This window comes from Tiliqua scincoides, chromosome 4, assembly GCF_035046505.1.
Source record: "Tiliqua scincoides isolate rTilSci1 chromosome 4, rTilSci1.hap2, whole genome shotgun sequence".
Taxonomy (NCBI): domain Eukaryota; kingdom Metazoa; phylum Chordata; class Lepidosauria; order Squamata; family Scincidae; genus Tiliqua; species Tiliqua scincoides.
This window is the reverse complement of record NC_089824.1, coordinates 135,026,730-135,042,483: the sequence shown is the minus strand read 5'-3', so window position 1 is coordinate 135,042,483 and position 15,754 is coordinate 135,026,730. Positions and strand designations below refer to the sequence as shown.

Sequence of the window (15,754 nt, the reverse complement as noted above, 5' to 3'; positions counted from 1 at the left end):
GGTGAACTACTACCTGTTCTAACTGTTCTGGTACAAAAGCAAGCACACTTGTTCTCTCCTTGGTCCAGTTCCTCAATGTATTTACGAAGTAAACACATGTAATTCAGGTTTCCCAGAAAACTGACTTTCAGAAAACCAAGGCTAACTGGGAAAATCATGAAAAGAAAGGACTTTCAGGTTCATAGATAGCTTATCCACAAAGGGTGTCTGGAGCTTCGAAGCTTTGGGGTGTGCATGTTATTTTTCCAGTGTTTAATTTTTAAGGAAGAGACACAGAGAAAAAGAGGCTTCACCCAACCTTCCTTCAACCTTGGCATCCCATTTTTGTTCCAAGATCTTTTGGTTAAGTAGTTCTGCAAGATGCTGGCCAGCCTGCTCAGACTTCCTGTTTAGTGAGGATATGGCAGGAAGTGGGTTGACGGACCAGACTACAGGCCGAGGCAGAAGAAGGCCAGCCTGCCAGGAAGAAGAGGAAGTCTGTTCACATAGTGTTGTTGTTGTTGTTTTCCAGCTTCCACGTGATGCTCACTTCAGACCATGTTGCGTCTCCCGGTGTCTCCGCAAATCCACCTTCCTTTGGAAACCTTTACCACACAGGTCACAGCCAAAGGGCTTGAAGCCAGTGTGCTTCCGACTATGGGTGATGAGGTTGGAGCTCTGGCTGAAAGCTTTGCCACACACCTGGCACTTGTGAGGCTTCTCACCTACAGAGGAGGAGAGGATGGACACAAAAACATTTAGCATTGCTATCAAACTAGCCTAAAGAATCCAAGAGGAGATGCACTATTACTTCCAAACATCAGATGGGGGTTACTCTGTCTGAATGGCAATATTCTGGCTAAATGTGTTCATTTCAACGAACCGGTTGCAGTCAAATGTTCCAGCAATTCTTTCCAGCATAAGAGCCTATGTGCTCCAATAGCTTCCCCAGCAATGCTTTACCATTTACCTCTTTCTGTACAAAGAGGCAGGCGCACAGAGCTGTCCCCTCTATTGAAGTGAATGTGGAAGCCCTTTTGTGCAGGAGCTCCATCAGTTATGAGTACACCCATAACTTTAGATTGAGAGCAGAGAATCATAGGGCATATGTATGCTACAAATACTATGGTATTATACACATCAAACCAATATGGTTATCCTAAAAAAAAAAAAAAAAAGGAATTGCAAATTGGCAGGAATGCAAAAAAAAAAATTATTTTAACTCGTCCAAAGGACTACAGTTCAATTCAGACAAATATTTGAAGATAAGGGAACACATGGTATAGTGGTGTTTGCAGCTGTAGGCCCTGTCTCTGACCTAAATCCATTCAACAAACTATATGTAGATACAATCCCCAGATAGGGCAGGAAAAATTCATCTCTGAAACACTGGAGAGCTACTCCCAGTCACTGTCAACAGTGGTGAGCTGGATCAGGGGTTGCCCAGGACCTACTGATGCATAAGGCGGCATGCCAAATGCTGTCCCACCTCAATGTGTCAGCCAGTTTCTGATTCTCCCACTATCTAATATTCGAGCTCAGCACTTTCCTCCCCTTCACATTTCCTCTTCCTCTCTGTCCCTCTCCTCCTTTTCCAATCCATGGAGTGGAAGGAGGAGGAGGAGCTGTGGAGGAAAGAAGGGAGTCAGAGATGGGCACCCCCTATCAGTTACTGCCTGACATGACTGCTTCAATTGACCTCGTGAATGGGCCAGTCCTGAGCTGGATGGACAAATGACCTGATTCAGTGGAATAGAGCTTCTTGGGTTCCTAAAAATTATTTCACTCCTTGCCATAGAACACAAAGACACCTTACCTTAACTCTGCTATAAGTACCAAGCTCTGGTTTAACACATGTAGCAGAATGTGGTGGTAGAATGACTATTCCATTTCAAATTGCAGGATGGGAATATGATTATTTTAAAACCATGTAGTTAATTGTCACATAAAAACTCCCTACCAGAGCAAAACAAGGCTCTACACAGTCCTCTACCATGCCATTTTCCTTCTTGTGGGATTTTTTTTTTTTACATAGGGTAATATTTAACACTGTTATCTGCCCCCTGCAGTCTTGAAATAGTACCATTCTAACATCTCAGAATTCTACTGCTTCATTCTGCTTCCAGTGCAGAAAACCAGGCCTGTGTGGTTACGCAGGAGTAAACCGTTCCAGTTTTACTGTGCGCAGTTAGGTTTTTTTCTGACACCCTCAAATGTGGTGTTTCTCCCCAGTTCTTCTGAAATAGTGCACATTAAGGACTTTAGAAGGCAAGTCGAATTGATGTCTTTGTCCTGAAGTCCATGCCTCTTCCCGAATGCATTCTTGAGTTCTCTCAGGAATAGAGTATGCCCTTCTGGAGCAAGGACCAATACGTAGGTGTCTATTTATCTTAGCAACAGGAGAAGGAAATGAATCTGCAATGCTCAGGCACTGAGAAGGATGCCAGGCTCACCTGTATGGATGAAAGTATGCTTCTTCATGTCAGATTTCTGGTGGAACCTCTTCCCACAGTACTGGCATGGATAAGGCCTAGTATCTGAGTGGATGAGGAGGTGGGTGGACAAGGTGGAGGATCTCTTGAAGCTCTTACCGCAGATCTTACAGTCGAAGCTGCGCTCCTGTGAGAAAAAAAAACAGATGCTATATAGGTGCACAAAGCACAAAGCCATTGTCCTCTCCTCCCCAAAGTCCCATAACACCACAAGGCCAATAGAATGTCAACAATGGGCATTACAAAAGCATCCTTTTCTCAGCTTCCAAACAAGAACAACTACATCAAACAGCTTCACAGACTGAGGCCATTTGATGTTATAGATTCCAATTGTGTCCTGAGAAACCTTTGAAAAAGGGAATTGAGCTGCAACCTTGTGAACCAAAGTCTGAACATGCACATTTCAGGATATTCATGTAAGTTGTTCACCATGCCAAAATTCCACCACATCAAAATTCCCAAATGTGTCATACAGGTGGTCTCTGACTTGCATAAGCCTCAATTTACATAATTTTGAGTTTATGTAAAATTTGGGCTATGCAAGAGGAGCTGCCCACACTCAACTACTTCAATCTGTGGTTCCGAAACTGTGAGCCATGGTTTCCTAGGGAGCCGTGGAAACCAGCCAAGCCGTGAGGAGTCATGGAATCCTCATGAAAAAACCCACTACCCTATACAATGTATAGGTTGTAGCCCTAATGGGAGCAGCGGCCACCGGCCCAGTAGGTCAAGGGAACCACCGTTCAAAAAATGTTTGGGAACCACTGCCTTAAATTGAACAAATTAGGTTGGCTCTAAGAGTTCATCAACCAACAACATCTTCTAGCCTACTCCTCTTTCTCACTTCACTGGAACTGGGCCAGAGTTACACATAAAACATATTAATTCTCATAAATGAAAGTTATGGCCCAAACTTTTAAATGTTTATTTGGAAGGAAGACCCACTGTGTTCAAGGAGGCTTGCTTTCAGGTCAGTTTAAAGACATGTACAGCCTACATGTCTTTACTCCTTGAATTGGGACTGCCACCTTTGATCACCTCTGTACAGAGCTGTAAGTAGGGTGGAGCCTGAGGGGCACCTTCCCTGAGCACTATGGAGCAGTATATGGGGCTGGTAACTTCCACAGGAAAGGGGCACACTAAGCCACCGCATTGAACACTCCCTCTCCAGGGAGAACCCAGAAGTAACATGATGACATCATATGATGTTGCGATGTCACTGCACCAGGCATTGGGGCAGTGCGTTACAGCTCTGCTTTTGTTTGTACTGTTCAAAAGCCCCACTCTTCCTTTTGCTTGAATATTCCCCCTTCCCTGATCGAGGCCAAAACCACAAAACCCCCTCTTTTGCCTCAACACATTCACATGCCAGCCCATGCAAGACTCTTATGAAGCCATCCCCTGAACTCAGGCCCAGTCTAATTTTCCTTCTATGTTTCCTTCTATGTTTCCTTCTATGTTCTCTTTATTTGTGCTGTGCTGTTCAGGACAGCTGCCTTTTTCTGAATTATTGCTCGGGTAACTCTCTCCAGTTATGACTCACAAGAACAAGTGAATTTAACAGCACTTCCCTAAACAGAAATCGTATATAAATGTGTTTGGAGGTATATTTCCAATCAAACATGAATTTGGAATTCAAACTTCAACTTTAATTCAAGCTTAAAGTGCACTCTCTGCAGAAAAGTAGATACAAATGAAGTGACCAGCTATACCTGTCCTCATCCCTTCATTTGCACCCTGATCCCAAGTATCTTTGCTCAGAAGTCAGTCTAGTTAGTTCCACACAACAAAGACATTTTTGCTAATGGCTGATTCATACAACCAAGCTCTAACCAGTCACATGACCACTGCAGTTATTATAGGGAGGAAGAATACACCTAAACCATCTGCAATCAAGAGAAATGGGTCAATTTTATGTTATTATAAGGTTGGTTTGGTAAGTTTTGTCATCAATGACAATAATGAGCTTTCCTCTAAGATATAGTACTGCACCTACATATTACCCTCCAGGAGTTTACATTTCCTCTATCAGGGATGTCCCCCATTGAATAGCTAGAATTCTCTGTCTCCATTGCGTAAATATCTAGATTGTAAACCGCTTGGGACAGAGACTTGTCTGCAGAAAATGCCACGTACAGTTATGGTGCAACAATAACAACCACAAATCTAAGAGTTCTTTCCATGTGGAACTGTGAAGGGTTCTAAAAAATACTTCCACCTGATTAATTTTATATAGGAATGGACAAAAAGCCCCTTAGTAAAGCCTGTTCTCACATGCAAGAGAGAACTGTTTTATCTCATGGAGACTCCCCACACCAGTGCCAGAAGTAAATAGAAGTATGTAGCACACATGACAATTCTCCATGTGGTTGAGCTGGTGTAGGCAGTAAGAACTGTACATATGTTCCCAGTCTTAAGTGGAATCCTGCCATGGTAGATGATTTTTGCAGACTTGTCATGAGTGACTGTAACATAAGAAACTTCATTAATTTGGGCCCTTTAGTAGACAGATCTCCTTCCACCAACAACAGCTGAGTTGTGAATCATTTATTCAGAAATCACCTCCAACAGTGCATGACCACTCTCCACAACTTCCCTGGGTCAAAGATTTCTCAACCCGCCCATTGCCTGGATCCATCACTGTTTACACTCCTACCCACCTTCTTTTAGTGTCCTCACCTGTGAGTGCACAGCTTTGTGCTGCTCCAAGCTCACTGCATGGCCAAAGGTCTTGCCACACATTTCACAAGCAAAGGGTCTGGTGCCACTGTGTGAACGACGAACATGCACCTCCAGGCCATGTGGGGTGGAGAAGACCTGAAAAGAAAACGACAGGAATGATGGTTTAGGAATGACAATCACAGCAAATTCTGAATTTAGGATCTTGGAGCTGCCATTTCTACTACTGTGGAACTCCCCTCAAAGGAGAATATTGGAGGTTGAAATGGAGATGCTGACTGAGATATGATCTGCTGTTGAGGACCATACTGTTTTTGTCTGCCATAGATATAGATATAAAAACAACAACAACATTGTAGAACATCCACCTAGACCTACAAGAACCACCAGAACAAGGAATAGACTTATAGCACAATCCTAAGCATGTCTACTGCGAATTAAATCCCACTGAGTTCAATGGGGGTTACTTCCAGATGTGTGTGTATAGGATTGCACCCTCAGTCAAATTATGTGATGTGCCCTATGAGACTTTCCAGATCAGACATCTTGATCTGAGAATAAGGGAATCTGCCTTTGCCTTGCCCAGCATTTCCTACTTCCTTTTCCTGCTCATTCATTCTTTGAGCTTTGGTCCTTAGCAGTACTGAAGCTGGTTGACTGGACCAGAATGGGACACATGAATACTATGTTCTGAAGAAGTAACAGAACATAGTTCATACCTTGCTGCATTTGACACACTTGTAGGACCCAGTGCTGATCAACAGAGGGCGACAGAGAAGCTCAGATTCCAGTTTGATGCCACTTGCACTCTTCTCCTGTTGGAGTCCAGGTGGGGCCTCCATGTAGATTCCGGAGGCGGCGGCTGGCCGTTCAAAGAGTCCAGTGGAACCAAAATCACCATAGAGTCCCAGAGCTGAGCCGCGTTCTGTTCCATACAGACTAGGCTCAGATCCCCGCTCGCAAAAGAGACCTAGGGATGAGCTGCGTTCCAGAACTGGGCAGGGCCTATAGCTCTGTACCAAATGTCTCAGCTCAGAACTTCCCAAGCTATTCCATGTGTAGGGTTTCAAGGGCACTGAGAAGGGAGAAGTCTCATCCAAGGAGGGACAGATGGAGCGCTCAGAGGCTGTCAAAACACAAATTAAGTGGAGGCAGTTAATAGGGTCCATAGCCTACACACTCCCCAACCTAGCCTGCTTGCTAAGCAGCTTCTCACATCCAGCATTGCGCACTGCAGTAGAGAAGTGAGCAGAAAATCATCTGAAATGCTGGAATGGAACTGAGATTCTATGCAAATATGGTCCTATCCTATATAGCCACTCACTAGTCTCTTCTCAAATAGGACTGCGAAACAGAGACTCACGCCCTCTAGTTTATCTACTGTTTGAACAATACAAATGCATTGCCTGAACAAAAGCATATTTATTGTCATTAGCCTAGAATCATAGTCAGAAGACAACAGAAGCAAGCCCACGTGCAAACAGTAGGCAATAATACTGAATGGGCAGCATTCCTAGCCACACATTTAAACTATAAGTCTGTAACAACCCCCTTGTTTTACAGCACAATCTTTATGACAATACACATGTGCAGGCACAAAATGTATATGGCAAGTTGTTGTTTTTTTCTTAAGCAGCAGATATTTGTTATTTCCAAACTATGTTAAATCAAGGTCTGTTCATTCGAGGGTTTGCTGTACTTAAGCTCAGCTGCAGCACAGAATGGGATCTGGGGCCTGGATCTGAGACAATTTGCACAATTTCAATTGCCTTCAGCAACAACAGACATTTTGGCTCCTCAAATGATGGTGTCTGAGAAAAGACTTCTCCAGAAGATGCCTGGAATAAACCTTCCTGAATCAGTGACAACTTTTGAAAATGTTGAGTTCAAGGGATGGTTTTAAAATGGAAAAATATGTGTCCACAAGGACAGCAGGAACAGCTCAGTAGACAGATGTGTGTTAAGGTATGGCTTTCTTTTAAAATATTTCTCTTCCATAAAATTAAATAGCTGTTCCTGGACGGTATCACTGCGGGAAGAGGTGATGACAACTACATGTTTGCTTTTCCCCTGAATAGAAACTTAGAACAGTGTTTCTCAACCAGTGGCATGATTGCCAGTGGTACCTGAGGTGGTGTCTAATGGTACTTGCGGGATCCCTGGACACCTGCCACCCAGCAGCGAGACCAGGAACACAATACAACAAACAGCAGTAGGAGGCCCCAAAGCATGTTTTTCCATGCTCGATAAAGCCCTCCTGTCCACCCTGAGCCTTACTGTTTGTTGTGTTGCATCTGGCCTCCCAACTGAGAAGTAACTGGGAACGATGTCATCACCAGTTACTTCCAGTGGTACTTAAATAGGTGGACCATGTGAAGTAGTACAGCAAAGGACCAATGTTGAGAAACACTGATCTAGACATTTCCTATCATTGTGCTTCTCTTGTACATATTATATTTTCTGATTGCTGGAAATGTTGGGTTGGATCCTACGAAAGGCCTATTGAAATGAATAACTTATCTCATTGATTTTAGTGGCACTTAAACATGACTCATTTGCATAGAATACTATACAGTCCATGACATTTGCACCTGGGAAGTTGCTATACTACCTCTAGAAAACATATCAATTACTAATACGAGAGCTGAGTGGAATGCAGTGGCATAGCATTATGAGAGCTTATTGGCTAGTGTCTGTACTGTCATTAGTGAAGGCCCATCCAGCTCCATTTAAAAAAAAATTGTGTGTGTGTGTGTGTGTGTGTGTGTGTGTGTGTGTGTGTGTGTGTGTGTGTGTGTGTGTGAGAAGCAAGGCTCTCCTCCCACATGTACACCACCACCACTCCTATTTCATTACTCTGGCTTGGGGCAATTATATTTTTCTTAACCCTTTTTACGTATTGTCAAATCATTGCATATTATTGTCAGTTATAACTGATCCTCACCCCCACCCTCCACAAGGAATACAAAAATATCCCAAAGGGTCCAAAGAAAATAAAATCTGCAACTTCACGTCACACTTCATGTATTTTCCTATAGCAAGGGGATTGATTGTTCTGTAGTGTTAGAAATCCCCTCACTTTGTGTTTTGTTTTTTTAATGTGACCGTTTTACTAAAGAGGCACTGAAGTCCATTAACCACAATGAACATGACAATAAACACTGCATGCTTCAAGTACAGGTCTAAGGGGTCTAAGTGATCCAGACATGAGAAAAATTCTCTTTTAACTACAAAATAGGTATTTGCACTGATATAAGCTATGAAGGTATTAACTATTCAGAATGTATTTGTTACACACCAGCAGGATGTTTTACTTTGGAAAAGAAACTACATGAAACCTCATAGGAATGAACAGTAGTGACCCCGGATACCATCTTGGTACTGTTGTGCCCTTGTGCTGTAAGCAGTAAACCTTGTTACTATGATTAAAAATATGTGCATGCTACTTTTCCACAAAAAGTAGTTCACATAGCAAAATAAATCAGGAAATGGTTCCTTGTCCCTAAAGAGCTCGCAGTCTTAAAAAGATTCAAGGGACACACCAGCAACAGGAAAAGATGCCTTGTTGGGCTGAAGAGGGACAGCTACTCCCCCCCTGCTAAATATAAGAGGATATCACTTTAAAAGATGCTGCTTTGCCCAGTTTGGTATATTAGGTATCAAATCAACAGAGGCCAAATTGAGTTAAGATTACATAGTGGCTGGCAGGCATTAACACTCCTGAAAGCTAAGCTCCATTCTCATTTTGTTTTTCTCTAGTTTTGAGATCACTCCTCTGGACAGCTAAATTGTTTTGGTTGTGCTCCAAAGCAAACAAAACTGTGTTGGCCCTTTAAAAAAATATCCAAAAGTGGAAGTAAGGTAATATCTAACCATGTGCAAAGTGCCTTTCCTTCAACACCAACAGCTCCATCCTACCCTCCATACTTAGATTCAGTGGTATCACTGGAGGGGTGCAGGGGGTGTGGGCCACACTGGGTGATGTGCACAGGGGGGTAGCACAACTACTTGCCAGAACTTTTAAAATCTTGGTATTTTTGAATAATACCAACATGTTATATACCATTTGATGTGTAATTTCATGCAGAATGCAACAAAACAAACCGTGTTGAACTATCTCTATTCTATCAAAGGTTAAATCCAAAAAACCAGTGGGAGTGGGGCAATGGTATGTTACCATGCCCACCACTAGGGGTGTTGCCCCACCCACTGCATGGGAGGAGGTCCATCGTAGGGGTGACGCGCTGGCCTCCCACACCACGTGATGCAAAGCCTTGTGATGCCACTGTTTAGGTTTAAAGAGAAGGGGTTCCAAAGCAAATGGCACCCCCCTTTTTAGAGAAAAGGCATGCCTAACCAAATTCAAGCATTGCTTCAAGTCTGCTCAGTGTTGCTTTTAGGCCCCAGCTGAAGTGCCCAGAGATGAGGATTGCCCACTCTAGCCCCAGGATGGATCCAGCAAGTGAAATGAACTTCCTTCCATCCATCCACCACCTCCCTCTCCTCACTTTTGAGATGAGATAAATTCCCCCCACCAATCCCAGTCTCCTTTGCCCCCCAACTGAGGGGGGAAGCTATAGAAATCCCAAACAGACACCCTCCACTGCCTCTCCTTTCACTTAAATGCAGCCATTTCCCTCTCCCACCTTATGGTGTCCCTTGGCTTCCTTTTCTGACCGCTCCATTATGGTTTGCAGTTCCTCAAGCCCACCCAAAAAAGGACTGCAGCCTTCTTATCCCTCAGAGGCCTGCCAGGTGAAGGTTTTGTGGCTGCAGAGTAAAATAGGCTTATTCAGGAAGAAGGAAGAGACACAGAGACTCTGGCTCAGTTGGCAGAAGCTAAAAGAACAGAGCCAGTCATTTACTCACCTAACACCAGAGCCTGCCTACTGATGAGACCAAGGAAGCATCTCCTACGGTACACTCTAGGCTACCACTCTCCTCTCTTCTATACACTTCCTATTCCAGTCCTTAGGCTCTATCTTTTTCAAGTGGTGAGTGTGAAGAGGAGGAGAAGGAGCAGCAGCTGGAACCAGGGTCAGGGGAAAAAATTTTTTTTAAAAAAAAGGTAGTAGAGAACACAAATGAGTCCAACAGTGGGGGCATTGCAATGTGCCAGGTGCAGTGGAGGGAGGGGCTTGGGCCAGTCTGCCTAAAAAACTGCCACCTTCTCACTTTAGAAGTCCAAGAGGGTGGAGGAGGGGGCTGGCAGGTGACAACAGAGCTAAGGACAGAAGTACGAGTTGGTGAAAAAACAGCTCAATCCTTGTAACCGCTGACCAGTGATGTCATAATCCTGTCAGCCAATGGAGTGGGGCGGGTGTTTTTAGTCTCTTTCCAGAGCTGCAGCTGTCAGCCAACTTTATTTTTTCTTGAAAACTCTAGCAACTATAATGATGATTCCTGTTTCTGTAGCTATCGCCTATGTAGCTGTTGACACAGGCGGACACCTGAAAGTTAGGGGAAATTATCTCCATTGTCAGTTATGGGGGAAGGGCACCATTTGGATGTTCAGGCACCAAAACCTCTTGGCTCAACTCTATGCCATGCATCTACTCAGCTTCTCTGATCCCCAGATTTCTTTTGCTACAGAATGAAGAAGGTTAGTGTTACTATTCTAGACTTTCACCACAACGTAGCCTCATTAGTTCAGATCTGTCAGCAATTTCCGTTTCTCACCAAAACTGAAAAGGAAGGATAGAAAATCTAAGCATTTCTATTTTTGAGTTTGGTCAAATGGTCCAGAGATTGCCAAGCTTAATTTTTGCCAGAGGCTTTATTTAAGCGGAGGCTTCATGGCAGAACTGGGGTGGGGTGAAGTGGGCAACAGAAGTATGGAGCTCAAGGTCTGCAGTGGCAATTAATGGAGCCCATGTGGAGTCGAGGACTGTAGGCAAACTGGCAGAATAGGGCTTGGAGTAAACACACAAGGGAGGACTGGGCATATTGATGATGAAAGGGACAGGCCCCTGACCTTCCCTCTCCGCATTGCTTAGGAAATTCATGGGAACAAGCAAACCAGCCCCATCCTAAACAGAGCCACTTTCTATTGCCAGAAACTACCTACTTTCCCATCCTTAGCAGAAACTACACCAAGGCACAAAATTGTGCCTCAGATGCTGGGCACAAGCAATGGGGAAAGCCTGGCTGCTGTTCGAACCCTGGGCTAGAGGGACCTTTGGGTCTGTCCCTGAAAGGCCGTGCTTAGGTTCCAAACATATACAATCCTGGTATGCTTTCACAACCCAAAGCATAAGATCTCAGCTCTTGATCCTCAGCCATGCCTTGTCACTTCATTTCAGTGACATGTAGCAACCAATGCCAGTGCTTTAGATACTTAGAAATAAAGGCAAAATAGTCTTCTGGGCAAGTGAATCTCACACTTTTCACAGATGGATTAGCTTTATTTGCACGCGTGTGCTAATGGCCTAGCTTCACATACAAAGCAGGGGAGGAAAGAATGTGCTAATACTACATCTGTGAAGAAGGCATTATTAATAGGGGTGTGCACATACAGGTGGTCCATCATTTCTGACTGCTGAGTATCCTTGCATTCATTTGACTTCCCTCTTGGCTTTTGGACGCTTCTTGGCTTTCCATCCAGAGCAATCCTCTCCGATGCAAGTCCACTGAGCCCCACTGCGTTCAAGGGAACTTACACCCCGGTAGATGTGCATAGGATTGTAGCCTTAACAGGGTAGATTAATTTCTCCCCAGCCCACAGGTGTACACCTTTTATCCCTGTTGCATATATGCAACGTTGAGCAAAAATGGCTTTTAAAGCCAGAGATCTGTGTGTGTTTAAGGCCTTTTTCATCTCAGGGCACATTGAAGGTACTAAAACTATCAAGGCACACCATCAGTTTTTGGAGAATTGACAAGGCACACCATGCTGTTAGTGGGGGGCTCACATCCCCCAATGGCCCTACTAATGAATGATCCTCCCCCAAACTCCCACGGCACACCTGCAGAGCATTCGTGGCACACCAGTGTGCCATGGCACAGTGGTTCAAAATAGCTGGTTTTAGGGATACTCGCCTGGGAGCTGGGAAGGAAATTGAAAGATAGGAAAAATCTGTCTGGCTTTGATAGTCTATTACATTTCCAGAGGGAGTCAGACACATTGAAGATCCCCCATTCCCTGCAGATCACTGGGGAGTATAGGAAAGATCCCCCCCCCCAAAAAAAACAACCCATACCTTTTGCTAGTACACTGCTAGGATCCATCTTCCTTTGGACACGCAATGCAATGAATGATTTCTAATGGGGAGATCCTCAAAGCACTGGAGGAATATTGACTCAGTTTGCCCTTCTGTGTTTACACGGCCCTGATTAGCTTTGAAAGGTGTTCAAATCCCAATCACAATAAAAATGTCCCAATCCAGCCACGTGGCCGCATGAAAGCTCTAGGGAGCCTGAACTGACCTCTAGTATCAGACTGTCACTGGAGTGTGTTATAGACCAGGGAGGCAGCCGGATCTGGCTTGCGGGGGGGGGGGCGAATCTCTTGGATCGTGGCAGGAACATCGCACGCTACACCCCTGGGCAGATTCTTTTGACTAGGAAACCAAAGATCTTGGAGGGAGAGATGACCAGGCCGGCCGGCCAAGGGACGGGCCACGGGAGGCACTTTTGGCTTGGAAGCAAGTGAGGAAGAAGAAGGGACTTCTGCACGCAGTGTGGTTGGCATCCAGTGGCCACCGTCTAACAGCCCAATCCCAGGCGCGTCTACTCAGAAGTACCATTTGGGTCAGTAGGGCTTCCTCCCAGGTAAGTGTGGATAGGGTTGCAGCTTGTATGCTGGTCTGTGACTGTAATCAAGAACTGATTGATTGACATGTGTCTAGGAATGCGTCCCCTTTTTGTCAGGATCTGGGAGGGAAATGTGGGCTCTGCCCGCGGACTTGTTCGTCCCTTGGCTGCCCTGGAGAGCTCCGAGTGGCAGCCTCCTTGCCCAGCCTGCTTGCTTGCTCGACTGTTCTGAGGTCTCCAGAGCTGCCTTTCGGAGCCCGATCGGGTCGTGGCCAAGCGAGGCGCTGGGCTTCCTCGGGCGCGCCCACATCAAAGGCAGGCTGTGCGCTGGAGGGGTCGCGGGGGGGGGGGGGAGCCGAGGGCCAATGGGAAGACTGGCAGAAGGGGGGAAGGACTTCGCTTTGGGGAAAGGGGCAGGTCAGGAGGCTCTGCTGACGGGGTGCACCCCCCAAAGGCGCCCCTTTCTTGCCCCCCTCCAGCCCAGTGTCCCCAGGTGAGTCTTTGTGAGATACTTTCACTGGGTCTGCCCCAGAGCCCTGAAGGTGATCTCTGGAGCGCTCCTGTCTGGCTGGGGCCGTTCACACAGGGAGGCTCGACCTGCCTCCCAGCCAGAAGGCGGATTCCTCCCCCATCGCCGCTCCCGCTCACCCCCGCCCCCCGTCTGGGTCCTTGGACTCCAGCAGACCCTTGGCCTGGCTGCTGCCCAGCACCAGAGCTGTGGGGGAATCGAGACGCTCAGGCTGCCATCCTAACCACACTTTCCTGAGAGTAAGTCCCACTGACTATAACCGGACTTACTTCTGAGTAGGCATGCCTAGGAGCGGGCTCTCAGGCTGCCATCCTATCCACACTCTCCTGGGAGTAAGTCCCATTGACTATAACTTACTTCTTCTGTAAGTTACTTCTGAGTAGACATGCCTAGGATTGGGCTCAGCACCTTTTCCCTGTTGGGAGGGGGGGAGAAAGAATCGGGTCAGGGCAATTTGGGGAGGACCTCGCCCAGCCCTCCCCAGCTCCATTCGCAGCCCCCCAACGCACTTCGGGACGCTTGCGATCAACACAAGGCTGGGCACTGTTCACACGCCTGTGCCTCGCCTGCTGTCCGGAGCCGTCCATTGCGCACCGCAGTCCAGTCCAGACCTTCCCACCTTCTCCTCCAGCTTTAGATAGCGGGAAAGCTGCTCGCAGAGGCATCTAGAGCCTGCGTGCGGAGGATCGTGTTTGGGAGACTAACCTCCGCTTTCTCTACCCTGATGGTGGGAAGGATGAACGTCTGAAGGCAGCCCGGCTCATCCGCGCCCCCCCCCCCTTCGACTGGCAATGCTGTCGCAGATCTGCGTGGGAAAGGACTTGGGGAAGAAAGCTTGGCTGAACTCCTCCACCCCGTCCTGGCTGAATCCATGGGCTGAGATTGCGGAGAATAGGGGGTATTAATAGGGAGTAAACCGAGGCTCAGTCTCAGAGTAGCTCCAGCGCATCCCTCCTCAACCCCCCCCCCAGGGCCTTAGCTAGAGGGGGGCCAGGGTGGGCATTGCCCACCCACAGTGAGCAGTTTGCCTCCCTCACGTTTCTGGGTCTTGGATGTTTCTCCCTATTTCTCCTTTCATTTGGCACACCAGTATAGATACCCACCATGGTTGCCCACCCTGGAAAAAGTTTCGCCCGCCCACCTCTAGAATCCTGACGACAGGCCTGCCACCCCCCACCCACCCACGCAAGCCCCTCCAGTGTGCCCACCTGGCGAGGCCGAGGGCGAAGGGGGCCTCCAGAAGTCATCCAGCTCGGAGGCGCGGTCGCACAGGCTGCCCTCGCAGCTGGGGGCCGAGTCCGAAGCCCCGTCCGCCCCATCGGGCAGCTGGGATTCCGGGGAGAAGCGCCCTTGGGGGGGCTCCGGGTCAGGGAAGCCCAGGTTGATCTCGGCGGGGACTTTCGTGTCTGGAGAGAGGCAGAGAAGGGGGGGGGCTGGTGAAACCACTGGTGAAGGCTTGCCAGGGCAAGGGCATTCAGGGGGGCTCATCTCTGGGTGGGCGATGGAAGGCCAGGGACCGGGGGCTGAGCTTACCTGCGCAGATCTGGGCCAGAACGCTCTCCAGGCTGAGGCCGCCCTCCCCGTCGGGGGCTCGGGGCTGGTGGTAGCTGTGCGCCTTCTTGCTCTTCACCAGGAAGGACCTGGGCATGGTGAGGCTCCGGTGGGCGCCCAGGCAGCGGCGATCCTTCTGCGCGGTGGCGGCAGCGCCTCCGGGAGACCCCCTCAGGTGGCAGGTGGTCCCTGCCGTCCGGGCTCCCTCCGAGCGAATCCCTTTAAAGCCCCAGCCCTGCCGGAGGGGATCTGCGGAGAGGGGGAACAAGCCATTGGTTAGGCAGCTCCCAGAGGAGGAGGAGGAGGAGGGTGGTGGGAGGAGCTCTGCGCCCGCCAGGTGGCATTGGCACAGGTGGGTGGGGCGGGTCGCCTGCCCTCCTTAAGTCCCGGGACAATCCGGCCTGCCAGTCAGAGTTCCGATCGCCCCGCTGTGATGGGGGGCTCTTTTCGTTCTGGAGGGGGGGCTGCAGTGGAGGTGTTGGAAGACAGATTGCATGTGGGCTGCGAGGGGGCCCCATCGTGGTTTCTTTGCGATGGGCAGGATGGCTGGGAAGAGTTAAGGGTTCCGCCTCCCCCCCCCCCCCAAAGACAGAGAAATGCCTGCACTTTTTTTTTTTAACCCATTTCTGCCCAGTCCACAGGTTGGTCCCTGTAACGCATATGCAACGTTGGGTAGAAATGGCTTTAAAGCCTGGATCTCCATCCACCCCGTGCCAGGCAGGAACCATTCGTCTCTTGGACGGGACGCGCCCGTGGCTTGCCCACAAAACGA

At 47.7% G+C, this 15,754-nt stretch overlaps 1 protein-coding gene across 1 annotated transcript; it reads right to left on the bottom strand.

Annotated features, from left to right (window-relative positions):
• Window positions 1–525: 525 nt before the first annotated feature.
• On the bottom strand, window positions 526–15,079 carry GFI1 (growth factor independent 1 transcriptional repressor). Its single transcript, XM_066625571.1, has 6 exons — window positions 14,975–15,079; window positions 14,640–14,835; window positions 5,870–6,276; window positions 5,151–5,288; window positions 2,433–2,598; window positions 526–704 (listed from the first exon to the last, which is right to left on the bottom strand). The coding sequence occupies exons 1-6, from the start codon at window positions 15,077–15,079 to the stop codon at window positions 526–528; spliced, it is 1,191 nt and encodes a 396-aa protein (XP_066481668.1).
• Between the last annotated feature and the right edge of the window lie 675 nt (window positions 15,080–15,754).